The sequence below is a fragment of the Macroventuria anomochaeta genome, assembly GCF_010093625.1.
Source record: "Macroventuria anomochaeta strain CBS 525.71 unplaced genomic scaffold BU25scaffold_23, whole genome shotgun sequence".
Taxonomy (NCBI): Eukaryota; Fungi; Ascomycota; class Dothideomycetes; order Pleosporales; family Didymellaceae; genus Macroventuria; species Macroventuria anomochaeta.
The window spans coordinates 94,737-122,673 of record NW_022985384.1 but is presented as its reverse complement, the minus strand read 5'-3'; the positions used below and the strand labels follow the sequence as shown (position 1 = coordinate 122,673).

The window sequence follows — 27,937 nt, the reverse complement described above, 5'->3', positions numbered from 1 at the left end:
TCGTGTTGCTGCACAGTCAGTGAATCGACACATCGCGCCAAAAGCAAGCTCGAAACACGGTGAGGGAGTTCTGAACGTAGTCATGAGAGCAAGCATTTCCCCACATGCACGACGTCTGGAGATGCTCAGACGAGGACAAGCCGGCTCAGGCGCTTATGAGGAAACATAATGACAAGGGTCATCACTGCTCTGCCAACGAGGTGCGGAGAAAGCGGACCCTGTTCCTAGACGATGCAGGCGATGGCGCGGCGAAGCATGTGGGAGTGGATTAATGAAACGGGAAACCCGCAACTAGCGAGCTGTCCCAGAGCAAGAGGCGTCAGATGACCCAGGCCGATGCAGGACAAGAAAGTAGGGAGAGTTAGAAAAGCGGTGAACAGCGGTGTAGAGCTCCGTGAAGAGCGGTAAGGTGAGATGCATTGAGGTACGAAGGTGTGAGGTTCAAAGGTCGTGGCGTGGGGCACAGACAGGAGAGCTGAAACTGTCAAAGCCCGCGTATCAAAGACAGCACTCAACGGTGCACTGCAAGTGTGTGCTCGAGGTGCGATGCATAAGAGCTGCTGTGGACTCGGGTGCATGCTTCAAATCGACGTGTTTCGCTAGCGCGGGCATGCTCGTCTGCACCTCCTGCAGCGGTTGGACGGAACTCTTGAAGGGAAGGATTCAATAGACGGCATGTGTAAATCAGGGTCCTGTTACGATGCATGAGCAACTGCGCACCAGATTGCGTAGCCGTCGAAGCTGGCGACTTGTCGAAGATGGAAACCTGCTTCTGGTGTGATTCGACAGAGTGACGATGGCGCTGCTTAGGGCTGCTGACAAAGGGCGATGATGGCAACAAAAAGGACGTCCAGCACCGTCCATGCGAGCTTCAAAGACGCTGTCAGCGCGCCCGCTGGAAACCTGCGTGCCACTGTTAATGCAGGTCGAGAACACCTGCTCGCCGAGTTTTGTTTGAGTTTTATTTTGCTCGTGTAATTTCGCCAGTGTTCGCCTCAGACCGAGCCCGCGCGCTCATTGAATTTGTGCGGCGGTCCCAAGAATCTGCAAAAAGCGTTACATGGATTGGTTGCACGCTCCGTGGGCTGCACAGTACAATTAGCGCATCCCCCAACACGTCCACTACACATCAAATTCCTTTCCTCGCTTCTCCCAGGACTACGAGGCACCGCTGCAGCAGCCACTGCACTGCACTGCGCACGCCAGCAGCTGCGAAAATCCGCGAAACCCTCCGCCCCGCGACCAACGCAAGCATCGCAATCGCCCGGAGGCTTGTACAAGACGCCCAGCGTGCCCACCTATCAGATCACCGCCAGCCTTCCTGGTGTTCTGGCGGCCGTTGCCACAGCGTGTCTGAGGATCCTACATCATCTTCACTGGGTATCCCTCCCCACGTGCGACTGCCCGACTTTGACGGCTCTGACACCTAAGAAAGCTGCCACCTCATTCACTTCGGTCCGATCTTCACTGTACTTCCACCATGTTGTTCTCCATATTATAACAAGACGTCCTCTGGGGCCCCACCTCACCACCACCACTATCTATATACTCAGTAATACCACTACGAGGCGCATCTCCTTGCCACCAACTCGACCCTGTTACGACTCTCCACTCTTCCGGTACATATTCGACTTCACATTTGCGATAGACCAACGCGATCCTGCAAGCGCGTCTCCAGACGACGTTCTGCAGCAACAACTTAGCACTACACACACATAGTCACCCCACCATCCACCAGCAAACATGGCGAACGAGCAGGACCATATTGGGAGAACAGGTCCAGCGGGAATGCGCACAATGCAGTCGACTCCCAGCACAATACCACCGACCATGGCGGCAGAAGAGGAGGTACCGGCCGACGTCGATGAACCCCCGGAACAAGGGCGTACCCCGCGACCAGCACCTTTGAAGATCCAACACTCCTCGAAAGGATCATTCACGAAGATCTCGAAATCTACGATTGACCGCAAGACATCACTCCTGACCAGCGCGCTGCAATCAGCCTCGAACACGAGCTCGCCGGTTGACGACCACTCCGACAGGGATCCACCTCGTGGCATGTCATGCATTTCCACGTGGAGCACCAGCACCATCTCGACTGCTGATCTGACCAGCGATGGAGGCTTTACGAGCCCAGGCACGCGGACCTGCACACCGAGCCCTCCGCTGCCCTCGACTATGATCCATACAATGCTACCGCCGTACACAAAGAAGCTATCTGAGCAGCGAATCACCTTGATTGGCCAGGAGAACGACACTGTTGTAGCGCCTAAGCCCGCAGCACCCGCCGGTGAACAGGGTGTCGAGGCGACATTAGGCAGGAAGAGGTGTATCATGTTTGCATGTGGCGGCAAGAAGGAGGAGAAGAAACCAGTAGGGGCTCCGGCAAAGCCAACAACACCTGCGTCCGCCGAGGAATCACTCAAGCGGGGCTGTACCATCAAGTTCGCTTGCGCGAAGCCTACGACGCCCACACCTGCTGAAGAGCCACCAAAGCGTGCTTGTACCATCAAGTTCGCCTGCCCCACTAAAGTCTCGACAGAAGCACCTTCGAAGCCAAAAACACCCCGTCGCGCTGCCAGCCCCGCACCACTGCCGCGTAGGATACCTGTATCCCCAAAGCCATCGCCGAGAGCGCACCGTGACTCTGATTCCACAGTTCGCAACAATTCTCCCATCAGTGTCCGCAAAGTGTCGATAGTTGACCGCACTCGCCGTTTGAGCCAGAACTCGGAACTCGCTCATACCGAGGCTTACCGTTTCCACGAGTTTGCAAGCTCAGAAGAGGAAGTTGACGAATGGACGCAAGAGGTCACATGTCACCGAAACCGACTTACTGTAGGAGACACTCTTAGAGTTGAGAATAACCTCCGTCAATTGGTCAAAGAGGTTGAAGAAGAGGCTCTGGAAGACGACGAAGATGAAGACGATGATGCAGCGGATGATGAGGATGACGATGAGGATGAGTCTGAAGATGAGGATAACAACAGCGATGCGTACAGTGATGTCACCGATGAGGGCTTTCAAACAGACGACGAAGAAGGTTTTGCGGTTTCAGATGAGAGTGATGCTGGATCTGACTATAATTGGTGGGCCCCAGGAGCTTCGACTGCAGCCACGTCCATTGATCACATCGGCAACCTTCGACCCAAGAACCACCGCACTGTGTCGGAATCTTCCATCGGTTCTCTGGAAAGCCGCAAGAATGGATTCAAGATGTTCGAGCGGACGGAGGGCCAGCGTGCAGAGGGCCCATCAGGTCCGTCAATCAAGCGGAAGAAGTCGAAGCCAATGAACATTCGCGCACCAAGCCCGGAGCTTCCTGACAGCACCGATTTCGTCTGCGGAACTCTTGATGAGGATAGGCCAGCGGAAGAAGCATACATGTCCAACTTGGAACGCCGCCGAGCAGCCAAACACAAGCCTGCACCTCAAGACATCGATCCCAGTTTCCCAGCTTCGGATCCCGAGCTTGTTGACGACGATGAGGAGGATGAAGTGGACGATATCGAGAACCCTTCAGAAAGCGACAACTACTTCGTGATGCACGGGCGCATGGACCTCATTGACGGCGCACCACGCGGACGTCGCAGGGATACCTTGAAGCAGCGTTCGCCCCCGACACACTCACCGAAACGACTTCGCTCACCTCCACCAGCCAAGCGCGCTGTGCACCGATCGCCGCCTCCGCCTACCAAGCGTGCAGTGCATCGCTCACCACCTCCACCCTCTAAGAGGTCCAGTCACCGTTCTCCACCTCCCCGCGCGCTCTTCGGCAAATCACCAGTACGAGCACGCTCTCCCGCTCCTGTTCGTCTTCGATCACCACCTCCATCCCGTCATGGCTCGGCCAACATTCTGGCTTTACGACAGCGTTCTGAGATGTCGGTTAAGTTTGGCGGTATCGGCGAGCGAGCGGCCCTGACTGTATCTGCCTCACTACCTCGAACGCCCATCACTGCGCACCATAACCCTCTGGAGTACGACGACGATGAAGAGACAAGCACCAATGACTGGCCTGTCCGTCGCGCCATCGACATCCAAATCGGTCTCGAGAAGAAGAGGCAGCGACGCAGGGAGCAGCTGTACAGAAAACAGCACCGCAAGAGCGCCAAAGAGAAGCGCCCGCCGCCTCCTGGACGAGGTGCAGAGCGCATGCGTGGGATCGGTCTACAAATGGCCGCCTACAAAGGCAAGACAACAGCCTTTAATCCCTTCCATGTTCCGGCATCACCGGAGCAGGAGAACATGCACGTGCTGTCCGTATAAGAGGCAGCACGGAGTGTAGAAGAGCGCCGCCAACCAGCGCGTTGGCCCTTGACAAGATTTCGCACACGATGCGGAACTTGCTGGTCGCTACTCACACAATCCAGGTAGAGCGGCCCAAGAAAGGCACGCTCCCGACCCTTCCATTCTCTCGAAATATTTATTGTTACGGTAGCTTCCTACTTCCGCTGCTGGCTACTCATGTACATAGCCACACATTACTATTTCCAATCAGACATGATCCTCTCATATTTCCGTTTCTAGACTGTCTGATAGTCTCCTTTGTACTGGATTATACCACGGCATAGCATGGGCTTGGTTAGGTGCATTGATGGCCTCCCTCGCTTCGAGAGGTTGAGAGCCTTTGGGAGTTAGCTATACTTTGACGAATCTACGAATTCTACAACCAGATCTTGCGTTGCATCGTGACCTTTGATACTGAAGAGAGCACGACATGAGCAAATTCGCCGTTGCGCCACATGCCTACCGCAGGTGTTGAAAGCCATGTTGAGGCGCTACACCCACCACACAACCTCTCACGATGGCCAATGTTGCGCGGCAGTTCCACTGCACAGCCTACGATCAGCAATGTCCATCTTGCACTTCACCGCAAAAGTCATCTCGCGCAGCAGAATCATTTCGCAGCTACTGTTTCAGGAACATCAAGCTCGTACCCTTGCCGCTACTCGCTGCCGTCCAATACGTCGGGCACGTTCGGTGGCAGGCATCACTGCTGCATCATCGACCTCAAAGTGACCAGAATGGCTGGGAACCAAGTTCCCAGTTCCCGCGCCAACAGGACTTGAGCTCATGAAGAGACAGGCTACAGAGGCTTAGTGCAGCTAGCTTTTGGCGCAGCATCGACGGAGCGCGTTCGATGCCGGGGGATTTGGATGCCAAATGGCCTCTTGTAGGGATGCGAGGGCGGCGGCCAGTTGCAGGCCGCGTGCAGCGGGGTTGAGGCTGAAAGAGATTGGAAGTTGGGAAGTGCGGATCTGCAGCCGTTGCTATGGTTGGAACGTGAATCCCGGCATGCAACAGTGATGCAGCACACGACACAGCCGTCGAAGCTGTCAGCAGCGGTGCAGTGGATGCAAGGCTCAGCTGTGCGCAGAGGGCTCTGGCAGAGGTTTGGTAGACAGCCGCTCGCAGTGACACGCGCAGAGGTCTTGGGAGCTTGTCCACGTTCGAGGAGGAGCATGGCATCGCGCCGCGCGTCCTGTCAAGCTCTCGAGTGCCCCACGCACAACGCCGCTGCACTCGCTGCTTTCGCCCGCGGCGACTAGCCGGCCAGCGCAAAGGCAAATGCGACGGCACAGCTCTTCAAGACAGGAACGAGTCTGTAAAGGCTGCAGCCAGCGCGCCCCCGGAAAGTCATGGGAAAGCCATGGATGGGAAAGTCATGGACGATTCTGTGCTAGCAGATTCTGAGCTAGCAGACTGAGGCCTGGCGCGCTCATCAAAAAACAGTAACCCAGCACCCAAACCCCTTGTAAGCTCCAGCTGCATTTGTTCAGGCGCGCTACGAGACGCTCCTTTTCCACCACACCAGACGCAGCTCGTCCTCCGCACAGCCTCGTGTGCTCTCTGCTCCCGCAAATCATGTCCATAGCGCTGTCGTGTTTCTGATTTAGCCATGCTGGGCCCGCTGTAGCAGAATTGTGTTCACGTCTAATACCCACTTGACCTGCTTCACGTCTTCATTCTTACATCGCCGTCCCCGCTGCCCTCGCCCACGGGCCCTGCCCATACACGCTCGCTGCATCACCGCCTGCTATCGCCCCTGTGTACACTAGCCCTGCCCTTTCAATGTCGCCGTCGTCCGCTATAGAAGCCTAATACACATCACCACGCGCCCGACGACCGAATCCCCTCGGATTCCAGTCGCGCGTGCTCGTCGCCGCTACACTGCCTCGGTTTCTGCTCCCCCGGTTTCTGCTCCCCCGGTCCCTCCTCGCGGCCATGATGGAGAAGCTGTGGATTGTCGAGGAGCGCAAGGACAAGCGCATGTACCGCCGCCGCTGCGGAGGGAGCGATGTCCTCACTTTCTTCTTCGTCTCCACCTGCGCCCTGCTGTTCCTGCTCATCTGCTCGATATTGTACGGCACACGCACCGAGTCGCCGAGTCTGCCGCCCCTCGTCAGGGAGGTCATGCCCGCGGGCCGCTGTCTGTGCGAGTTCAGCACCAACTTCGCCTGCGATACGTGTTTGGACTGCGCGGCGAACCAGGTCGTGCTGGGTCAGAATGCGACCGAGGAGGCGGGCAATTGGCTGTTCAATTACAAGCGCGACAGGAACAACTATGCGCTGGACGAAGCCCAGTGCGACAGTGCCTTTCCTGGCCAGTACGAGGACATTGAGCGCGCGGTCAAGGTGCGGAAGCGCTGGGGCAAAGTCACAGAGGCGGATTTGTCCAGCTTCGACCTGACAAAGGGAATGGTGCGAGCCATGATCTATGACCGCGAGGTGCGTTTATGAATACGTATCTGGAGAATTCGTGTGAATTGACCCATGACAGCTCTACGTCATCGAGACCTTCCTCGTCGACAACATCAACTGCCAAAAAGCACTTGCCTCGCTCAGCGCCATGTACCGCGCCATCCTCGCCGCCCCACCCGACTCGGATATCCCCAACATCGAATTCATTTTCTCCGTCGAGGATCTGCCCGCCCAGCCCACAAAACCTATGTGGTCGCTTGCCCGCCGCGCTCAGGATCACAACCTCTGGCTGATCCCTGACTTTGGCTTCTGGAGCTGGGACATGCCGTCAATAGGCACGCTAGACGAAGTCGCCAACGAGGCTGTTCAACGCGAGAGCATTGAGCCATGGGACCAGAAGACGGAGAAGCTGGTTTGGAGGGGCAAGATCAATTTTGCGCCAAAGCTGCGGCGAGCACTGCTCGATGCTGCCAAAGGGAAGCCATGGAGTGACGTTGGGCAGTTGAAGTGGACGGATCCGAATTTCAAAGAGCAGTTCCTTGGGCCAGTCGATCAGTGCAACTACATGTTCATTGCACATGCCGAGGGTTTGTTTCCAACCTTCCTCGCAGAAGGAGAAAAAAAAAGTGAAAACAGAGCTAACAATCCACAGGACGCAGCTACTCCGGCTCCCTCAAATATCGGCAACTCTGCCGCTCCGTAATCGTCTCGCACAAACTGCAATGGATCCAGCACTACCACTACCTCTTCCGCAGCAACGGCTCAAATCAGAACTTCGTCGAAGTCGAACGCGACTTCTCTGACCTCGCCTCCGCAATGGAAGACCTGCTCGACCACCCCGAAAAAGCCAAACGCATCGCCGACAACAACGTCCAAGTCTTCCGCGAACGCTACCTGACACAGGCCGCGGAGGCGTGCTACTGGCGCAAGCTGATCCGGCGCTGGAAAGATGTCATGGCGTGGGAGCCCGTGTTGTACCAGGGGGTGGAGGTCGGGGAGCGCATGCGGCGGACGCAGAAGAGGGGGGTGAGGTACGAGACGTTCATGCTGTACGAGCAGCATGTGCAGATGGAGTGGCCCAAGAGCGGCAGGTGACGCCAGAGGCAGGACAAGGATCTTTATGCCCAGGGACCGGTCCAGATGCCACGGCCTCAGACGCCAAAGGAGACGGGCGAGCACGACACGTTACGGTAACACGCACGCACCAACCGCACCGCACACAACAACATACACACACACACACACACACACACACAATATACAGAGATGTACAACATCGACATCTAGAAAGGGAGGCCATAGACGTTGACTGAAAGAGGATGGCTTCGTGTCGCATGAGACCAGCGTTTATACCCATTAGCGTTTTGCATAAGGAAAAGGGAACGGGAACGGGAAAGGGAAAGGTGATATGGGATACCGTGTTGTTTTCTACAATGGGTTACATGAGTGGTACATCTAATAGAGCCCACACGCTCGGGACGAGAGTCCGAAATACGAAAACCATATCTATGTTCACATCCTCTATGCTCACATCCATCATCCTGGGGTCGTGAAGGCTGCCGAGGACCTGACTGTGGTCAACAGAAGCGGTGAAGCGGTGAAGCGGTGAACACCAAGAGCAGATATGATGCTATGTACGGACTGGTTCGAGACCGAGTACAAGAGGTAGTGCGGAAATGGCACCTGGGCTCTGGATTGCGACGTTGTGAGGGATTGCGATGTTGTGGGGTCTCGTTGTATTTATTCTAAAGTGCGCGGGCTACATGGTGGTATCTTGTTGTAGATTCGCCACGGGCGGTATCAAAACGTCAAGCAGAAGAACGCCAAAGCACCCCCATGCACTATATCTGAAACATGATGCAAGCAAATCAAACATGAGTGTCGAGACTCTGACATGCCAAGCAATAGACCCAAAAGGTCGCCAACATGCTCAAACTCGATCCTCTGCGAAGTCAAGTACTTCGCAATCGTCCTCAAAGAAGCCTTCCTCGCCCTCTTCATCATCCCGCTTGACGCGTCTTCGCCTAGTAGTCACGACGACCTGCTCGACCTCCTCTTCATCCTCGTTCAGAACAAGCTTGTTCTCGATCCTGGCCGCGACACCAGCTACAAACTCGTCTTCGTCGAGATCATGGCTGTGAGTTGCTGGGGACGAGATGCGGACGGCTTCAACGTCTTCGCCAAAGAGCCAAGACGTGTTGTCAACCTCATGATGAAGGTTGCTGGCAAGACCAGGTGTCGAGGGCTGGTACTCGCTGCTACTCTCATGTACGCTTGCCAAGGGGCGCGAATAAACGAAACGAGTGACCCGTCGGTCCGTGTAGAACGGCTGGTATGGTGGGTTCGTTTCAATCTCAGAGAAGCTCAGAGGTGCCAAGGCTGAACCTGACCCCTTGGCTCCCTGTGCGGCAGGCTTGCGTGGCAGAGCTCGAGGCAGCCACTCTCCGTAGACATCGTTCGTCACTTCCTGGTCGCCAGGTTGCGGGTAAAGCTGTTCGGTGACAGAAGGAGGGAACGGTATGTCTGGAATAGCAGCAAGACCAAACTCGACTACCTTCCTTTTCGAGATCGATGTCGCGTTGGAGGACTTGCCTTTGCCAGTGGCAGATCGCATTTGAACTTGCCAGATCTGCAACACACCACCAGCGACCAAGGCGATGGATCCACGACCCTTGCCAGAGAGCCATCGCACGCTGTAAGGCTTCACGCCAGTAGGCGACACAGGTAATGCAAGCTTGTTATCACCAGCATGTCGGATGTCGTTGATCGACTTTCCTACACCCGCAGCCACAGCTTTGCTGGATTTTGCGCCAGCCGCAGGTGTCATGCCGAGACTGCTGAACGTGAAGCGAGAGCCATTACTAGTAGCTCGGCCACGAACAGCGTTGAGGAAAGGCTTCGCTGTACCGTTGATAGCTTGCATCGCGGAGCCAACCGCACCTCCACTATTTGCCGGTGCTATGTCGTCTTGCGGCTTCGCTGCGCCTGCTGGACGGATCCGTCTGGAGGGTGGCCACTGGAAGGCCGAAGCTGGCATGAGAAACATGTGCACCGTTCCCTTGTCGGTAATAATAGCGACTTTGTCAATGCGTGGGGCAGACCAAGCTACATCGATAACGTTGGCGACAGTAATGCGAGCAAACCTGGCGACTTGTCGTACATGCGGTCCTAGTGCTTGCTCTCTGGCAGTCTTGCGTGCCTTTCTGAAGTTAATGCGTTTTAAATCCCATACGTCCTGCAGGTCGCCCTTCTTGCTAATGGTCATCAGCATCAGACCAGTCGGGGAGAACGAGAGGAAGCTACAGCCATGTGTTGCAGAAATGACTGCAATAGGTTGCAAGGCGCTCTTGCTCCGTGACTCTTCAGCTTCGACGAGTCTCTGCAGATCGTGTATCGCAATTACAGTAGCTTCCTGCCTTGGTTGTGCCTGGTTGTGCCCATGTGTGGGTGGGAAGTAGTGTTGCATTGTGTCCTGGTACGGTAGGTTGGTTGCGGTGCCTTTATTCATGTAGCTCTTGAAAGCCTGCATACCCTTCTCAGTGGCCCAGCGTGCGCTTTGGATCGCGACCTGGGTACCCTCTCTTGTCAATCGATTCAAGAGACTGGCCGCTTCAGGAGCATCCACAGCACAGTTCGATGATGGCTGAGGTGGCGCGCTGTGATGTGCAATGCCTGGTGGTCGTTCGTAGTACGGGGAAGTTAAAGCGGTACCATTGACAGAGTATTGTGAGCTGGATGCGGGTGGAGTTACGGCCAGCCAACGGTCTGAAAGGGAGAACACTGGCACTCCGTACTTCTCAGGTGGAACATCTTCATGGCTTCCGTCCGCACCGCTGGAGGCACTTGAAGGAGTTGCCCGCTCGCGTAGCTGCACAGAGGTCCATATCTTGCCTATACAGCGGAATCGCTCTGCATGCTCTTTGCAGCCTTCGAGATAGGGAGCAAATACAAAGATTTCTCCACTGGTACCTGATGCTACGACTACAAACTTTCCGTTCGCATCGACCACTAACTCTCCGACTGCAGGAGGAGGTTGAAAGAGAGGACTTCCAACTGGAGTGATCAAAGGTACCAAAGGACTCGTGTACAGAGTAGCCAGTTTCGTTTGCTCTTTGAGGGAATAGATTTCGACTGTAGTCTGGTAGCCGCTGACCTGTGTCGATGAATCGTTGCTAGAAGGTCTGCTCGGAGACTCCGAGGCGGAGTCATCGATGACAGATGAAGAGCCACTGCCACTGCCACTGCCGCGACTCTCCTTCAGAACTGGTCCATGCAGCGTCAGAGCAATCAGCGGCCTGGAATTCGCCAGTGGATCCCTTCTTGAGCTCCACGGTAAGACCTTTGCGCCAATGACGCCACCTCTCAAGCCTTCCAAGCGACCTACGATGTCGAGCTTGCCCCTTTCGACCCGGAAGACATCCAGACCGCCCTGTGCGCCAATCAGAAGAACGTTCTCCGTACTTCGAGCTGCTTCGTCACCGGCCATGCTCAACGTATCAAATCCACAGAAGCACCCGCCTTCGCCTGGGGGAACACTGCCATCTCGCAATCCATCCAGACCAAGGTCGAGCTCAGGCGCGGCGTAGAAGTGTGCCTGTGGCTGGTGCGGCAGGGGAGGATTTCCGGCGAAGTTCTGCGACAGTGGGCGACCGGTGTACTGCGAATATGTAGACGGTCTGCGATCTCTACCACCAAAAGTCGCCTGCTGGTTAGGGTGACTCAGAGGACGTGCTCCGATTGCAGGTGGCGAGTTCGACATGCCCGGCATGTATAGTCCGTCTCGAGCACCTGGTGAGTTCTGAAACGTTGGTGGTGAGCCTGCTATGGCTATCCCACCGTTGCCTGGAGAAGCCTGGTTGGCGAAGAAAGGCAGGGACTTGGTCCACTCTGTTGTGTATTGAGCTGCAGTTCTGGTGGCACCGATAGCCGAGAACAGTGGTGAGGTGGTCGCATTATAGTTTGTAGGCGGAGACGCAGAGGCGAAGCGCCTTGCGGAGGGCGGGGACTTGGTTCTGTGACAGAGTCAGTGAAGGCCTGAGGCGATAGCTCACACTGTAGCTCACATCTTGCGCGGGTAGATGCGTGTAGCTCTCTCCCCATGCCTATTATCTCGTCCCAACTCATATCTCGACTTGCGCCCGCGCTGCTGAGGAGTGTCCTGCACCTTGAGGCGGTTGCGCTGTTGCTGGTGGAGGTGGCTGAGGTTCGAAACAGGCGTCGTATACTCAGCAGCGGAGTTCGGCGATGAGCTCATTCAAGTAGCTGTTAGCTGTTTGGCGTGTTTGGCGCAGAGTGGTTGCTCTGCTGCAGGCGGCTTGTTGTGGAGTGGAGGGGTAAGAGTACCGCGCTGGAGGGTAAGGGCGGGTGAGCCCGGCGCGTGAGGTGCCGTAGACGGTCTAAGACAGGAGTGCTGCGTCATGCAACGACCCGCGAGTTCAGCTGGACGAATGGACACTGTATCGTGACAGATACCAGCGCGAGTGACCGGTATCTGTACGTCAATACCAGTGCCTGTACCTTGAATGGACGGGCTTTGGTCCTGGCTGCTATGCACTCGGCGTAGCGGGGACGCTTGTTGATGGTCGATCAGCCGCGGTACCGGGAGCTTCAGTTGCGTCGGAAGCTCCTCAGCTCACAGCGCGGAGGTATTCAAGGAAACCGCACAAGTCTGAGGGAACCGAGAGGCTTATAGTGAGCGCCGAAAGTGTTGGGAGGTATGCAGATGTCGTAAATGCAGTGCGCAGTCCTATCTTGCTCTCATCAGGTCGAAGCACGTACACGCCCCTCAGAGGGCAGCTAACGCAGGTGACCTCTTAGCTCGCCCGCCGCCATTCCCGCCATGGACAACAGCACGTTCGTTGGGCCACTGCTCTCAGTCGCTCTACCACCCCGCTGAGGCAGTCTGTTGAATCGACTCCCTCAGTCAGCGGCTCACACAATCCATTGCAAGCTATGCATCGAGCCGAGGACGCGGGGTACTCCTGCAAACCATGCTGCTGACGTCGTCTGTGACACAGCATCTCGTTCCGCCCTACCCATGCTCACTCAACACCTCAACACGTGCAACCTTGTCTGATATGGCTCCTGCATTCTGACAAAGAGGTATCCGTAACGACCTCCACGGAAAGGCGGATCGAACTCAGACAGACTTGCTGACTACTATGTGGCTTCCAAGTTTACTGCGCAGTTGCGTGTCTATTCCGCATACAATCTACCTTGAGTGCCTCCAGGGCTCGTCACTAGACAAGGCCGTGCATCGTCAGGATGATGTGTAACCATTCCACTTTCCACTTCAAGAAAGAGCAGGATCTGTGTCTATGTTTACTTCGGCAGAGCTGACTGCAAGACCGCTAAAAGTCCGTCATGTTCTTTGCTTTTCTTCGTAGCCACCATCATGCATGGCTGACAATCTCGACAGAAGGTCCAGGGCAACTATGCGGCTTCTGCGGACGGAAAAGCACAGTCTTGCGTCCGAAATTGTGGAACCCATCCCGCGAGCCGTCTACCAAGATGAACCAGTTCTAAAGACCGAACTTGTTCACCCCATACTTTCGCTGCACGCTACACCAATCGTGGTGTCACCACCAGTGAAGTCTCCTCTGCGCATACAGATGCGGCTTGGTAGTGAGAGCACTTGCCCGAGGCAGTACTGTCTACGACGACCTCGGGGTATTACTTTCGTTGCTTATTCGTGGCCGAGTGTATGCAAGGGGCCTTGCTCTCGCAGTATGTAGTCCGATCAAGCACCGTTGGTGGTGTCAGTCCAAGTTAGATACGAACGCTGCTCGTATCTCATTTTCTCGCCCATGGCGATCGAAGTTCGGCCGAGTACGGAGATCAGCTCATGGATGTGATAAAGGTTCCATGTTGGTGGGATATCTAGAAGAGCTCTAGAAATCCAATAGACTCTCAGATCATGATAGTTGCCGCTTTGAACTCTCATGGTAGCGACCTGTGCCTGTCAAATGTCTCCAGAACTAGTGGCTCGGCATGTGAGGGCCCTTGTCGCTGGAGCACGCCCGCGGACAAGGCCCGCGTCCACGTTATCGCTGTCGCAATCCTGCAGTCACGTCTCCACATCAGGCGCCTGCTCACGATGCCTTCGAGTCTCATTGACTTCTTTTAACCGCAATACCCATCCTTTGGTCTATGCGTCTGAGCGTTCGATAGCTGCGTCGTGTCTTTTGATGTCATTCCTTCGTTCCCACAGTCTCTACCGCAACCTTGGAACCCCGTCATGACCTCTCCAGAACTGGAGGCCTTTGCAAAGTCGATATCGCGAGTGCTGGGCTGGGCGTACTTTCTTTCTTGGGTATGTTTGAACATGGCAACTGGCTGCGTTATACGATCGATTTCTCACACGACCTGCAGTCTGGGAGCTTCTATCCACAACCAATATCGAATTACACACGCAAGTCGACGCTCGGCCTCGCAATAGACTTCCCCACGCTCAACGTTCTTGGCTTCTGCATGTACACCATCTCCACTGCCTCGTTCCTGTATTCGCCTACCATACAAGCGCAGTACGCGCACCGACACCCTGAAGCACCAGAGACGACTGTGCGCTTCAATGACTTCTTGTTCGCGGCCCATGGCGCGGTCATGTGCATAGTCTGTTATAGTCAATTCTACTCATGGATCTGGGGCTTCAAAGTTGGGAAGACACAACGGGCTAGCAAGGCGGTACTCGGCATATTTTGGGGCTGCGTGGTAGCTATCATATGGACCATTCTCATGGTGAGGTGGAGAGGGAGGAACGGTGGGTACGATGCTGATGCCTGGGCGTGGATCGACGTGGTGAGTGGTGCTGGCATCGACGATGCCTCGTATTGAGACTACATGGCTGACTGACTACTACAGATATACGTACTTGGGTACGTCAAACTGATCACTGTGATATGCAAGTACATCCCACAGATGTGGGTAAACTACAAGCGCAAGTCGACCGTAGGATGGAGCATCTACCCTATGCTCATGGACTTTGCCGGAGGGTGGCTTTCGTTGGCCCAGCTGGTCATTGACTCGTCCTTGCAACACGACTGGACGGGCGTGACTGGCAATCCTGTTAAATTTGGGCTGTCCAACGTCACCATTGTGTTTGACATCATCTTCATGCTGCAACACTACGTGCTATATCGCGGCTCAGATAAGCACCTAGAAGACGAAGAAGAGCTCGCGACGTCATGGGACGCTGAACGCGAGAGGCTGATATCTGAGCGGGTTACCTAGTCCAGCAAACACTGCGAAAGTAAACAACACGAAAAGGCGCACTCGGCCCGCACCCTGACAGCGCCCGACAAAGCTCAGCTGCCTAGACGGGTGGCACGGGACGCTGCAGGTCTGCTCTAGCGTATCAAACTTCCTCTCAGCCCCTCGTCCTAAAAAGTAAACCCTCATGACGTCAAGTGTCGTGAAGGCTCCCAAAAGGAAAACCGCAAGCTTTCTGCTCGGCGAGCTGCGCGAAGATCTTCTCGTGGCAGGCACACTGCCAACCCACTTCGCATCGTCTTCGCCGTAGTATGCATCGGGGAAAAGGGAACGCGCAGACGCGCATTCGGGTTTCTCTTGACCCGGAAAGTATCTAACGGGCATCCCTGTTAACTTTGGACACCAAATGCCAGGTACAAGCAGGGATTGGGACCGAATCGAGGTGGAAGGTTTGTGGGCGCGATCAAGGCGCATGTCCAGATCCGCTAGGTTATGTGGACTTCGATAGACTGCAGATGGGGAGAGATTCAACTGAACCTTCAGATAATGATCGAACTCAGTTCGAAATATCAAAGTTGCTCCAGTGCTCACAGAACAGCACTCACAAGAACAAAAAACATTGTTCGTAACTGGGTCCTTAGCGCGTGCGAAGAAGTGCCGTAGCAGCTTTGACAGCAGTGCGGGAGTCTGTGTGCCCTTCCATACAAGCAAATAGTCTCTTCGATTTGGAACGTTCAGGGTTCACACGAGGTGTTCTGGGCACGGCTTCACTGACGTTTCTTTTGGCTATCAACATGCTACCGTTGGACTTTCCACCACGACGGCTCGTTGGCCAAAGAGCCGTGGAGGATTCCCGCCAGGATGGCACGGCTCTGGGAATCAGGCACGGCGCGCTCAGGGACGCTGCACGAGCGTGGAAAAGGGGACTAGGCTGACACGCCGTGCTGTGGGGTTGGGATGCATTCGCGACCGACCTCCTGCATTTGCTTTTAATGTGCATCTTGATGTAGAATTTTTTCGCTGCTGTGCAACGCCCGACGCTTCTTCTGCATCAATGCCAGACGTTGCCAATTCGCCAGCACAGACAGCCTGCTAGAAGTTGACGGGTTTAGGTGCGTCGCGCCGCCAAACGTCCAGGCCTGTCTCCATCAACGAGATTGTTACTTTGAATTGTGCTGCGGACCTCAACCTCGACGATCGACGGTTCAGCAACCTTTTTGCAGGGACCGGCTCCTCCCAAGCCACAATAGCTACCAAAGACATTGGTCTGGCTTTTCCTCCCAGAACTAAGGTTTGCTAGCTGGATCGTTTCCTGCGTGCCAGATCTGCCAGTGGCATCATCGAGTCAAAAGTTGCAGACAAACGTTGCCGGTCGTGGCCTAGTGTCACACCGACCCAACTGTGAGGATTCTGTCCCAAAAGTGTCAAGGTCCTTCAGTTGGCTCTCTTGGTACGTTTATCTTAATTAGGATTCTTCGTCATGGTTCCGCATTTTACGCTTCAGGGCTCGCGTTCAGGCGCCGCCAATATATTTCCGTTAATTCTCGAGCCTGTCCCTTCTCGAAGCCGTCTATTGGTCTTTCCATTCCGTATTCCTGGTTGCTATGCACATATTCAAGCACAAAAGACGATCGGCTCATGGTATCTATTCCTCCACGCAGTCAGTCCCAATTTCTAGGTCCATCCACACTGCAGACACTGTCCAAGCTTCCTCGATGGGGAGCGTAGGCGAACAGACCCCGACGTACTACGTCGATAGCGTCATTGCTGGAGCTTCCCCCGATGCGGACGCCAAAGTTTACGGGGATGCTGAGGGTCCGATCAGTGAACCCCTGGTAATGGACTTTGCTGTAATGCACGATGGCATAAATGATTCCAACGCCTCACTCGCGACGCCCTCTAGCAGCGCAGATGGTAGGTGGCTCTCAGACGACGATACTGCTGCCGCACCGCCAGACATCTCCGTTCGCCGAGACATATCTCATCACGTTCCTTTAAGAACAAGGTAAGCTATAACAAATACTACTGTCACATGCACAGCGGCTGATCTTGGGCAGCTCTAGTGACTTTACTACCAAAGTTAAAAGACGAAGCCTCCTTGGAAGATCATCACGCAAATCCAGCTTGACGCCAGATACTCAGACAACATCACATATCATGCCGGAAACACGACGCCTCGTCATGCCCGAGACACCAGAGTCTCAAAAGTCTTACCAGCTCAGCACATCACGACGTGGCAGCATAGGAGGCCAGAGTTCAGTACGCGGATCAAGCACAGGACCTACTACCATGCGCAGCTCTGCCGATTCAGTCATTTCACAGGAGTCCTTCACGCCGTCGATAGCAACAGGTGCTCTTGCTCCCCTGCAGCAGAAGAATGGCCTCGAGGATGGCGACCGCCTCTCCCCGCTACTCGAAGATGACCCAAAGTCCTGGGATCTCATTGAGCCAGAAGAGAACAACCGCAAAGTGTTCTCGCTCGAGGCTCGCTCCGAACAACTGTTCTCCAAAGAGCATCTAGCCGCCATCTTCAAAGACACACCATCACTACTCCGTTTCACATCGTTCCTTAGCATAGCACGGCCAGAGTCTGTGCCCATTCTGATTTACTACCTCGATGCACTCAAGGCAATACGCGCAATCAATTACGCCAACGCGGTCGCAGAAGCACTGGAACCGATTCCTGGCTTGGAGTTCACCGACACCCAGGCACGACCGACGGTGAATGGGATCTTGGAGGAGAAAGCGAAATTAGCATTTGACATACTGGTACGAGATGACCTTCCGGCATTTATCACACACATCTTTACGCAGGTCGTGAGTGTGAGCATATCGAAGCGTGTTACTGGAAATCTGCCACCTTTGCTGCGCGAGGCTAGTGAAGGGCTGGCGGAGGTGTTTTGTTTGACAGACCCTTCAAGACATGACAATCCTATCATCTTTGCATCAGAAGGTAGGCATTTTACAATTGGAAGGAGATGACAGCGCTGATCAAGTTGCAGAGTTTCACAGAACTACACAGTACGGTGTCAGCTATGCCATCGGACGGAATTGTCGATTCCTTCAGGGTCCGAAAACAAACCGCAGTAGTGTTGCGCGCTTCAAGGAAATGTGCATGCAAGGCAAGGAGCACAGTGAGGTGTTTCTGAACTAGTAAGCGATATCCCTAAGAATCTCAGACTATGTACTGACTGTCCGACAGCCGACGAGACGGTTCTCCGTTCATGAACCTGCTCATGCAAGCGCCCCTCCTCGACTCCCGAGGTAACCTTCGCTACTTCATCGGTGCCCAAATCGACGTCTCGGGTCTCGTAAAGGACGCCACAGACCTCGACGCCTTTCAGCGCATGCTGGATGAGGAAGAGGGCAATGCAGCACCCGAAGAGGCGAAGGACGAGTTCCAAGAGCTCAGCGAGATGTTCAATCACAGCGAGCTGGACACTGTCCGCAAATTTGGCGGTAACATGCACCGAGACCATCTTGAGGACCAAGATGATAAGGCGAGCGGAGTTCAGCGACCCAGACTGCTTATCCAAGATCAATCGACGTTTGATGTCGAGACAGCGGAGAAGCCACCTCCCACTCCTGAGGGGAGATTGTCTGGACCGTATAAACATGTAAGACACATCAGCTCTCAACAAGGACATGGAATTGACAATGTCACAGTACCTCCTCGTTCGCCCCGCCCCCTCCCTGCGCATCCTCTTCACATCTCCTTCCCTCCGCGTCCCCGGCATCCTCCAATCAAACTTCCTCGACCGAATCGGCGGCTCAACCCGCGTGCGCGAATCTGTCCACGATGCGCTCGCTGACGGTTCGCGCGGCGTAACAGCCAAAATCCGCTGGCTCCCCCACGCAGTCCAGAACCTCGAGACCTCCTACGAAGAAGGCCGACCACGCTGGATACACTGCACACCTCTGCTCGGTCAGAGCGGAAGCGTGGGAATCTGGATGATCGTCATTGTCGACGAGGAGAAACACGCTCAGCCAAACAGAAGGTTCAGGCAGGCGCCGCCCGTTGCGAATGATGTGCGGAGACCGCGTCATGCTGTGCCATTGAGCGCGCGTGATTTGCATAGTAGGATGGACGACCTCGACCTTACCGACGATAATCCTCGAGACGGTTACGGGAATATAAGTCGCGTTGCGAGTCCGAATGGTGACCGGTACAGTGAGCGCAACGGTGTGGGGGCGCATAGACATATGCTGCTCGATGCTATGCGGTCACCGCCCAGTCCGCGGCGGAGCTTGAACGACATTCGAGCGCGAATAGTCTGAAGGATAACAAGTATGGACTTGGGAATAGTGTGGACCCGTTTCAGATATTACTACACCCGGCGGTGAGCAGTTCTGAAGAGAAAGATGAAGGTGCTGGAGGGAACTCAACGGATGACACAAAGTCCAGTGGGGAAGGGGAGCGGAGCGGGAGTATTTGGAGCGCGATTAGTGAGGGCAGTGGAATCTTGAAGACTATTATTGAGATCAAAGAAGAAGCGACAGAGTCGGTGGGGTCTTCGACGAGATCGTCTGTTGTGCCGAAGGAGTGGGAGGAGATGCTGCAGTCAAAGGCAGAGGAAGAGCCGAGTATGGTTGTCGAGCAAGGGCGGTTAGCGAAGGCTAAACGTCGCGTAGACTGATTGTTGGAAGTGTGGGCGGGAGCGTGTTGTACAATGCAACTCAATAGATAACGTCAATATTAATGCACAAGGTGGTAGTTACGGTAATGCTCTTAGAGTTGCCTTAGGATAGGCCTATTATAAAGCAACATAATGACTTATACAAGTTGCACACAATGTGGAACTTAAGAGTTGGTCCATTAAGAGATCGTTCTTGGCGGCTCCGTCGAGGGAGCAAAGGAAGGTGGCAAAAGCACTAAAAAAAAGCCTATTCCAAGGCTAAAATGCAACATGACGTTTATGATCGTGATTAGCATATGGGTTCATGGACAGTATACGAAGGAATTGACATACTGTTCTGCTGCAAATGGGCACGTGTTACCGGTAACTCTGAGACATTGCTCTTTACAAGGCCCCTCTGAAAGGCAACAGCAAGGTAGTGAGCCTCCTAATCAATTGTCTGAGAATGCAGGTTTGGCATTACGACATCGCATCGCTTATGACATTGTGAGCAAGCCATACACAACGTCGTGAAATTGCTAGCTTCGAGACGGAACACAACCCATATTAGCTGTCCACCGAGCAAGGAACATTGCCGCAAGTCAAGCAAAGGACACAAGGAGCATACCTATAGTAGTAATTTTTGCAGTGTCATTGTCACGACGGTTCCAACTAATACAGCAATATGTTACATGTAAGAGGGCTTTACGTCTATTTTATATCTGCTCCGACCTCTCCTTCAGAATGCAAGTTGAGATGACGGAACAGTATATAGGCTAGTAGCAGGTCCTGCTACAAACGGCCCCTACAACCTAGACACTTTTTCCTTCATGCCCATCATTCAATAAGCACCATGATCCCAGCACCGAGAAGAATGTACAACACTATCCATAGAAGAAGCCCACGACTCTTCGTCCAGTTGGGATCGAAGAGAAAGTCTTTAGCAAGAAGCTCTACAAGACCACTGCAGATAAGGAAGCCAGCTGAGACGGCATTAAGACAGCCTTGGACTATAAGGGAGGACTTGGACTTGGGCTCGTAGCTATAGCGGAGGCCGAGGCCGATAGCAATGGAGATGTGAGTGGTCAGACCGTACATTGCGCAGAGAACCCAAGGCATCTACTTCTTGCCATTGGGGAAGGGAATAGTAGAGAGACGCGCCCCGATATCAAGACCCTCGAGGGATTGATGGAAGACAAGGACAGGGTACAAAGTCGCGATACACTTATAGGCAGTGTCAAGAAGGAGGATGAAGGCGGCAGCAACGATCACACCGGATCGAAAAAGTGAGAAAAGTTGTAGACACCCTTTGGGATCTTCCATGATAATTTCTTATTCGCAATAACTGGAAAATAGGTGAAAGCCGTGGACACGGCCCCTATTACGAAGATAGAGGAGATGCGAGCGCTGAGGTGACCGTTGTACTCGTTATCGCCAATAGCATAATAGTAAAGGAGTTCTGCCTTGCTTGCTGTCGTATGATCGATATTCGTGGGATTGAAGGCGGACATGTTGCAAATGGTGATCTGTGTCTCTGAGATATATTTGTCCCTTCAAGCTCTGCATTGTGACCTTTCTACTGAATTTTGGCTTTTGGATTGAGTACCCTGATGTACTGATAGCGAAAACATTGTAAGTCCTTCAAGATTGGTGTTTCCTTCCGTTGCAACGATGATGAGCTATCGACATTCTCGGCAAAGGTTCTTTACCTTATTCGTCTTTAACAAGCTTTCTTGCGCTCGCGTGGAAACTCGGCACGGTAGGTCAAGCAATCCGGGGTCTCGGCGATGCTTTCTAGAGTCTTATCCTTTGTAGTAAACTTCTCTCATGTTCGCTTGATTGATTGATTGGTTTAATGTCCTATGTGAGTCTGAGACTATAGAGGACGAGAGGAGCAGTAACCTCTCCGGTAATGCAAGGGTTTAGTTACAAGAGGTTGAGTTTATGAAAGTACAAGAGATGGTGAGGGTCTAAACCCTAAAGATGGGTGAGCTACAGGTAGCTCACATCAAGGTGTAGGAGGTAGGTGTAGGAGGATGGCAATGCCAGACCTGTCCTTCTTCTTTGCCTCCAAAATCAGTGGGTTGTGAGGCTGTGCTGGCTGTGCTGGCTTTGCAAAGTTGGTGTTTGGTGTTGTAGGAGAGCTCTGAGGAAGAGCTTCTGTAGTTGGTATGGCCGCTCAAAGGAGTGCGGTTGCTGATGTTGTAGGAGGGCTCTAAGAAGAACCCCTGTAGTTGGTATGGCAGCTCAAAGGGGTGCAGTTGGTATCGCCCAGGTGTGCTCTCGGTGGGGATGGATAGAGAGCCATTGCTCTGTCGTGTGAGGAGCTGCTGACAACAGCTCAGAGGAGTGCAGTCGGTATGGTACAAGTGTGTGTAAAGAAAGTAGGGGAGGGCCAGGCTACTTTCTCCCTAGTCTTAGAAGACCTAAACCAACTAAGACTAGTATTGCCTAAATAGGAAGCACTTAGCTTTATAGAGGTAATGGGGAAGATAACAAAGCTGTATAATAGTTATATATGTATAAACTATCGTTGCTAGGTCTCACATGTTCGCTTGGACGCGTGGTAAATCTGTACATAGACCTGTCAGGCCTGAGTGTTTTGATAGTATACTGTGTCCGCGTACAGGATATGCGTCCGCAGAATGAGCGCAATTGCCCTCGTTATCTCGAAAATCGAGGCTGTACAGCCATACATAGCTGCTGTTGTTATGGCGGCTACGAGAGTTGAATTTAGGTAGGGGGTTAAGAGAGCCACTGCGGCAGGAGACGACCCACACCATTGACAGCTCCACGCTTTTGCTTCTCTTTTGCTGCTAAGCATCGGTTCCAGGTAAAATGTATGCACCCCCCTCTCTTTTGGCTCAATGTCATCACATCATACGTCATACGCAAGCGAGCCCGACTGGCCTATGGCGGACGGTTGACAGCTAAATAACAGTCTAGGTGGATGTATGCAGGGCAGCACGTGGAAAATTTCAAGGAACTATAGAGAGTGACCACTTTTGGTTGGTATGCAATTGTTGACAATGGTCGCTTTGGTGTTGTCGGCTGCACGGTGAAATTATGGACAGGTTAGTTGTTGCAATAGATGCAATAAATGAAGGTGTAACCGCGCAGGGCAGTCAGTCAAAGGGGGGGGGGGGACCACGCAAAGCAGTAAAGTCGGTATATCGTGTTCTTGTTCTTCTTCTTCTTCTTCTTCTGTGATTGCCTCTCACCGGGCCATCAGCAGGATCTGTTTACATGACGTATGTCTCGTGCAGCCAAGGACAGAAGGTGCTTGTTGGAACAAGCAAGAACACTGCACCATAACGCATGGTACACATGACCTCCTTACTCCATAAACCGTCACATTAGTCATACTCAGGTATGAACACTCTGATCTCGAGTTAGTTATGGTCCCTACGCACAAGCAAGATTTGTTGGGTTCAGTAGATTGCCGAGTTTAGTGTAAATCTACCTTGTAGCTCTATAGCCTTATTTCTATAGAGTTAATAGTAGTAACTGTGTGCATTAACTGGACACGTGCATTGTGTGCACAGACATAGTATATACCCATCGGGAGGATGTCCATATTACGATTTGAGCGATCTAATTGTAGAATTAGCAGCCTGTCCCTATAACGAACCTTGTGCATATCTTAGTATCTCCCCAACGTTCCCTGAATCGTGAGCATGGCAGCCTCTTAGCATGAGGGCGGGGGTTTGCGGCGGCTCCGCGATATGATTGGCCAATGCTTCAGGACGTCGTGAAAGCACATTTACCCCACCAAACCGTCTATATCAAGGTCGCAACAACCCCCCGACGCACCTCAAATACCACAACAATGGCGACAATCCGCCCCATGCGCCCAGATGACCTCCTCAAATTCTCCTCAACGAACCTCGACCACTTGACCGAAACCTACAACATCGGCTTCTACCTTGAGTACCTCACCAAATGGCCCGAGCTATGCCAAGTCATCGAAGGCATTGACGGGCAGATAGAAGGCTACAGTATGCCCTCCCCTTCCCATGCCTCTAAACCATTCGAAATCAGAGCTGACAATCCCACCAGTCCTCGGCAAACTCGAATCCTCACCTTATTTATCCCCTATAGAACCCTACGAGCCCATTGAAGCCACGCGCCTCCAACCCAACTACCTCCCCTGGCACGGGCACATCACCGCACTCACCGTGGCGCCCAGCGCACGGCGCCTGGGCCACGCGACCGCCCTCTCAACCGCGCTGGAGCGCTCCTCGGATGCTGCAGGGGGGTGGTTTGTGGATCTGTTTGTGCGCGCGAGTAATGAGATTGCGAAGGAGTTGTATCGGAAGATGGGGTATAGTGTGTATAGGAGAGTCGTGGATTATTATAATGATGGCGAGGATGCGTTTGATATGCGGAAACCGCTGAGTAGGGATAAGGGGAAGGATACGATTAGGGAGAACGGGGAGGAGGAGAGGGTTAGTGCGGAAGATGTTTGGTGATGCGATTGAGAGATGGAAAAGCATACATACCCCAGGATTGAAACGAGTTGAACGCTGTTGCCCAGGCATGTGCAAGCGTCTCTGCAAGTACACTCAGATCATAGATCATTCGAGGGATCAGACGTCTTTATTGTTCATGCCTTTGCTGACGAATACAGGGTTTTCTGAAGGTATCAAGAGTAGGGAAACATGTATAGATGTCTATCTGGGTATCATCACCTCGGTCTAACCTAGGTCTCGCTTCTGCCATAACCACTATCGCCGCAACTCACACTGCCATCGACTTGTTCTATATTTAAGCCTACTGAGGACTTCGTGTTTTTGTAACCAACGAATTCTCAATCTCCGGATTCGTCGCGTACAAATGGCTCACCACTCGTTGCAATGGCACAGGCGACCCAAGCTCATTTATGCCATCCTCGCCGGTCCAGGAATAGTGAGACTGTGGCGGTGAAGTCAGAATACTGTTGCTATCAAATTTCGAGTGGGGGTCATACTGTGAGGGCTGATTGCCGGCAACATATGGTTGGTATGGTTCTACTTGCTCGCCTTCGATGTCTGGTGATGCTGGTGGTAAGACTGGTTCTGCGTGATCACGGGTGGGTGCTGCACTAACGTTGTCGAATATGTTTGATTGCTTCTCGAAGTCGCCTTCAGTTGCTTGAGAGTCGGCAGAGAAGCGCGGTGTTGGGCCGTCTGTTGGGACTTGCGATACGGTTGAGCGGCGACGCTTGAGGTCGAGTGCCAGCAGTGTCGTGGTGCCGATCCAGAGGAGCCTGCGAGTCGTCAGTCTCGTGTCTGGCCTTCTAAGTCAGGTACCTACACTTGAAGTCCAATGAGCACTGCACTTGCAACAAGCGCTCCGAAGTAAGTATGGAAAGTAGTGTCCCTCTTGACGACATACGATGAGCAGATCTTGCCGCTCTCTGATGTATAGGAACATTGCGGATGCCATTCATGTGCCAGATTGGCAGTAAGTCCGAGGTTGACGATCCAGAAGACGAGCATCCAAGCATGGAGTCCTAAGGACACCCATGTATTATCGAACTTGGCAAGGAATTTTCGAGAGACGATCATCCATGAAGACACACCAAGACTGCAGATGGTCTATGCATGGTTCAGTACTTTGGTCTTTCTACAGGGAAACTCTAACTTACCACAACCAGAGAGTAGATCAGGACATTGTATGAGATATAGTCAACCCCGTACGCCGCAAGACCAAGGACTGCTATTGCCAGAACGATTTGCGCAACGTGCGCGATTAGGGCTGGGAGACGCATTCGCGCTGTTTGCTGTGCTCCTGTTCCATCCATCTTGAAATCGCACTATCAAAGTGATGTCTTGCTGAATGTCTCCAGGACAGAAAGTAAAGAAACGAAGGACTTAAAAGTTGACTGTGACAGACAGAGACGAGCGCGGATGTTTGCATTCTTGTATAAGGGCCAACATGGGCACCGGTACATCCGAAACAGTCTCAGCTTCCAGAGAAAGCTATCTTAGGCCAATGCCCCACATCGTCACCTGTATCAGGCGATCAAAGCACGCAGTGACACTGCGCACGTCTACATTACTCGCGTGCGAGTCGTGTTGTTTCCGCGAAACTTCCCCACACACCCACCTAGCCTGCGGATAGACGCAAAGGATGCCGTACAAGCGACGCTCTTAGCAGTGCGCATCATGCTGCTGTCAGTCTGGAGGAAGGTATCACCGAGCTGTCCATGATGTCATTTGCGTTGGATTGCATATCAAAGCTGGTTAGAAACATGATAAAGCGTAGATGTTTGCTGCTGTGTGATCTAGATTGGTGCCGAGATAGCGGATGTCTGAGACAGCGTGTTTCCAGATCTTTCAAACAGGAACACTGTGACAGGGAAGAACGTAGACGAACATCAATATTTTGGGTTGCGGAAGCGCATGCGCAAGTATCAGGTAGATGAACGGAAGGGGCAAACAATGGAAACGACGATGGTGTTGTCGTTCGATGGATATTGTCGTGAACGGGAAGGATTGACGCGTGAAGGGTCCAGCCGAAACGAACTAGACGAGTGGAAAGATCCTCACATCCACGACCGTGCTTTGTCTCACGAGTTCTAGGCATACAATAGAGAAATTTATTATCCCTGCCTGGAAATATGTATGTTTGACTCTCACTCTGGGTTGGCGGGTTGCTTGCTTCCGTATACCACTGGCGGTCTATTGCCTCCCGTCTGCACTTGATCGTACACCTCGATACGAACAATTGCTATGAACAATACGGGCCTGGATCTGTGCAATGGAGCATCATAAGACCCCACAAAACAAAAGCGTCAGCTAGACCCTGAGTTGCTGAATACCTGTATGTTGACAAATTACACTATGACGTCAATCTGATGATGGCGGACGCGTATTCCTCACGGCTTCCTTTAAGACAAAGCTTTTCGTGGGATTGATAAACATACTAAAAACAGATTGACTTTCAGATCAAGATGACTTCGAAGACGAACCAAGACAGCGCCAAGGACATTCCAAAGGAACACCACGTGCACAGGACGGGCTCATGGCTTCCGGCGGGTAAGATTATTATATTCGTGTGCAACCATCAGCTCGACTGACCCGCCCCCAGACCACCGTCATATCAAGGATTGGATTTCAGACATCATCGAACATGTCGACAAGAACCCAAAGGGCCTTCATCCTGTAATCAAGGAGTTTAAGGAGCTAATTGAGGACAATACGAGGATCTACCTTCTCGTAAATGCGATGTTTGAGGAAGTGCCATCGAAGAAGCCATACGCAAACGATCCCGCAGGCCACAAGCAGGTCCGAGACTACCAACACATGCTGGAGTTATTCAACCACCTCCTCACAACCGCACCTTCCTGGAGCGACAAAGAGTACTCGGTGGGCATGGTCGGCACGCCATTCAACGCCATCCTTGACTGGCCTATGGGCACTCCCAGTGGTTTCGCCTTCTTCCTAGATCCCGCGGTCAACAAGATGCTGAAGAAGACATTGAACGCATGGGCAGAGTTCCTAGGCTCGTCCGATTCGGCATACGTGCTCGGAGACGACACAAATGGCTGGTTCAGCAAGCACGGCACAGAGGATCTCGCCATGACAGCGAACGTTGGCCAAACCGACTACAGCTTCGACCAGATCTTCAAGTGCGATCCCTCAAAGAAATACAAGGGCTACACATCTTGGGACAGTTTCTTCACTCGCGCCGTGCAGGAGGACAAGCGACCAGTCGCATCCCCAGATGACGACAGTGTCATTGCCAACTGCTGCGAGTCGAAGCCATACAAGGTTGCACGTGATATCAAGGCACGCGACACATTCTGGGCGAAGGGCCAACCGTACTCACTGAATGACATGCTGTCGCAGGATCCCCTGCACGAGAAGTTTATCGGCGGTACAATTTACCAGGCTTTCCTATCAGCTCTAAGCTACCACCGCTGGCACTCACCTGTTAGCGGCAGGATCGTCAAGTCCTACAAGGTTGATGGCACATACTTCTCCGAGCCACTCTTCGCAGGTATTGGCGACCCGCAGGCAGACGGCAACATGGATAGTGCGGGTGAGAAAACGGGTCAAGGCTACCTCACTGCCACAGCCACAAGAGCTATTATCTTCATTGAGGCAGACAACAAGGATCTCGGCCTCGTGTGCTTCCTGGGTATCGGTATGACAGAAGTCAGCACGTGCGAGACCACAGTCAAGGAAGGTGACCATGTCAAGAAGGGTGATCAGCTTGGTATGTTCCACTACGGTGGAAGTACGCACTGCGTCATCTTCCAGAAGGGTGTCGAGCTGGAAGGCTTCCCCAGTACCGAGAACCCTGAGCACAACATCCCTGTACGCTCGAAGCTGGCCGTTGTCAAGAAGAAGTAGACTCGTGGCAATCAAGCCTGCGCGATATCGAAATACACGTTAACTAAAGACATGATACCTAGAATT

General features: G+C 53.2%; 10 protein-coding genes across 10 annotated transcripts; 6 read left to right on the top strand and 4 right to left on the bottom strand.

The window, feature by feature from the left end:
- Window positions 1-183: 183 nt before the first annotated feature.
- Window positions 184-837, bottom strand: BU25DRAFT_105188 (uncharacterized protein). The gene has a single exon (XM_033700281.1). It carries the CDS (start codon window positions 576-578, stop codon window positions 225-227), a length of 354 nt encoding a protein of 117 aa, XP_033560070.1. The 5' UTR covers window positions 579-837; the 3' UTR covers window positions 184-224.
- Window positions 838-1,361: 524 nt separating this feature from the next.
- On the top strand, window positions 1,362-4,669 carry BU25DRAFT_105180 (uncharacterized protein). Its single transcript, XM_033700280.1, has one exon. The coding sequence runs from the start codon at window positions 1,744-1,746 to the stop codon at window positions 4,267-4,269; it is 2,526 nt and encodes an 841-aa protein (XP_033560069.1). The 5' UTR covers window positions 1,362-1,743; the 3' UTR covers window positions 4,270-4,669.
- A 1,562-nt stretch (window positions 4,670-6,231) lies between these two features.
- On the top strand, window positions 6,232-7,800 carry BU25DRAFT_432464 (uncharacterized protein; the record flags this gene model as incomplete). Its single annotated transcript, XM_033708721.1, has 3 exons — window positions 6,232-6,732; window positions 6,785-7,292; window positions 7,358-7,800. The coding sequence occupies 3 exons, from the start codon at window positions 6,232-6,234 to the stop codon at window positions 7,798-7,800; spliced, it is 1,452 nt and encodes a 483-aa protein (XP_033560068.1).
- A 418-nt stretch (window positions 7,801-8,218) lies between these two features.
- On the bottom strand, window positions 8,219-12,459 carry BU25DRAFT_412129 (uncharacterized protein). The gene is made up of 2 exons (XM_033706726.1): window positions 11,769-12,459; window positions 8,219-11,717 (listed from the first exon to the last, which is right to left on the bottom strand). Exons 1-2 carry the CDS (start codon window positions 11,957-11,959, stop codon window positions 8,636-8,638), a joined length of 3,273 nt encoding a protein of 1,090 aa, XP_033560067.1. The 5' UTR covers window positions 11,960-12,459; the 3' UTR covers window positions 8,219-8,635.
- A 1,336-nt stretch (window positions 12,460-13,795) lies between these two features.
- BU25DRAFT_105093 (L-cystine transporter-like protein) lies at window positions 13,796-15,242 on the top strand. Its single transcript, XM_033700279.1, has 3 exons — window positions 13,796-14,017; window positions 14,077-14,502; window positions 14,566-15,242. The coding sequence occupies exons 1-3, from the start codon at window positions 13,943-13,945 to the stop codon at window positions 14,932-14,934; spliced, it is 870 nt and encodes a 289-aa protein (XP_033560066.1). The 5' UTR covers window positions 13,796-13,942; the 3' UTR covers window positions 14,935-15,242.
- Window positions 15,243-16,628: 1,386 nt separating this feature from the next.
- On the top strand, window positions 16,629-19,191 carry BU25DRAFT_344801 (uncharacterized protein; the record flags this gene model as incomplete). Its single annotated transcript, XM_033703012.1, has 5 exons — window positions 16,629-16,831; window positions 17,187-17,866; window positions 17,916-18,054; window positions 18,116-18,530; window positions 18,580-19,191. The coding sequence occupies 5 exons, from the start codon at window positions 16,629-16,631 to the stop codon at window positions 19,189-19,191; spliced, it is 2,049 nt and encodes a 682-aa protein (XP_033560065.1).
- A 1,138-nt stretch (window positions 19,192-20,329) lies between these two features.
- BU25DRAFT_472628 (uncharacterized protein) lies at window positions 20,330-20,799 on the bottom strand. Its single transcript, XM_033710855.1, has one exon. It carries the CDS (start codon window positions 20,646-20,648, stop codon window positions 20,367-20,369), a length of 282 nt encoding a protein of 93 aa, XP_033560064.1. The 5' UTR covers window positions 20,649-20,799; the 3' UTR covers window positions 20,330-20,366.
- A 2,543-nt stretch (window positions 20,800-23,342) lies between these two features.
- Window positions 23,343-24,001, top strand: BU25DRAFT_395891 (n-acetyltransferas-like protein; the record flags this gene model as incomplete). Its single annotated transcript, XM_033704805.1, has 2 exons — window positions 23,343-23,527; window positions 23,589-24,001. Exons 1-2 carry the CDS (start codon window positions 23,359-23,361, stop codon window positions 23,999-24,001), a joined length of 582 nt encoding a protein of 193 aa, XP_033560063.1. The 5' UTR covers window positions 23,343-23,358.
- A 301-nt stretch (window positions 24,002-24,302) lies between these two features.
- On the bottom strand, window positions 24,303-25,314 carry BU25DRAFT_492428 (uncharacterized protein; the record flags this gene model as incomplete). Its single annotated transcript, XM_033711639.1, has 4 exons — window positions 24,303-24,443; window positions 24,499-24,777; window positions 24,825-25,108; window positions 25,159-25,314. 4 exons carry the CDS (start codon window positions 25,312-25,314, stop codon window positions 24,410-24,412), a joined length of 753 nt encoding a protein of 250 aa, XP_033560062.1. The 3' UTR covers window positions 24,303-24,409.
- Window positions 25,315-26,431: 1,117 nt separating this feature from the next.
- Window positions 26,432-27,918, top strand: BU25DRAFT_105035 (uncharacterized protein). The gene is made up of 2 exons (XM_033700278.1): window positions 26,432-26,551; window positions 26,604-27,918. The coding sequence occupies exons 1-2, from the start codon at window positions 26,467-26,469 to the stop codon at window positions 27,869-27,871; spliced, it is 1,353 nt and encodes a 450-aa protein (XP_033560061.1). The 5' UTR covers window positions 26,432-26,466; the 3' UTR covers window positions 27,872-27,918.
- The last annotated feature ends 19 nt before the right edge of the window (window positions 27,919-27,937 follow it).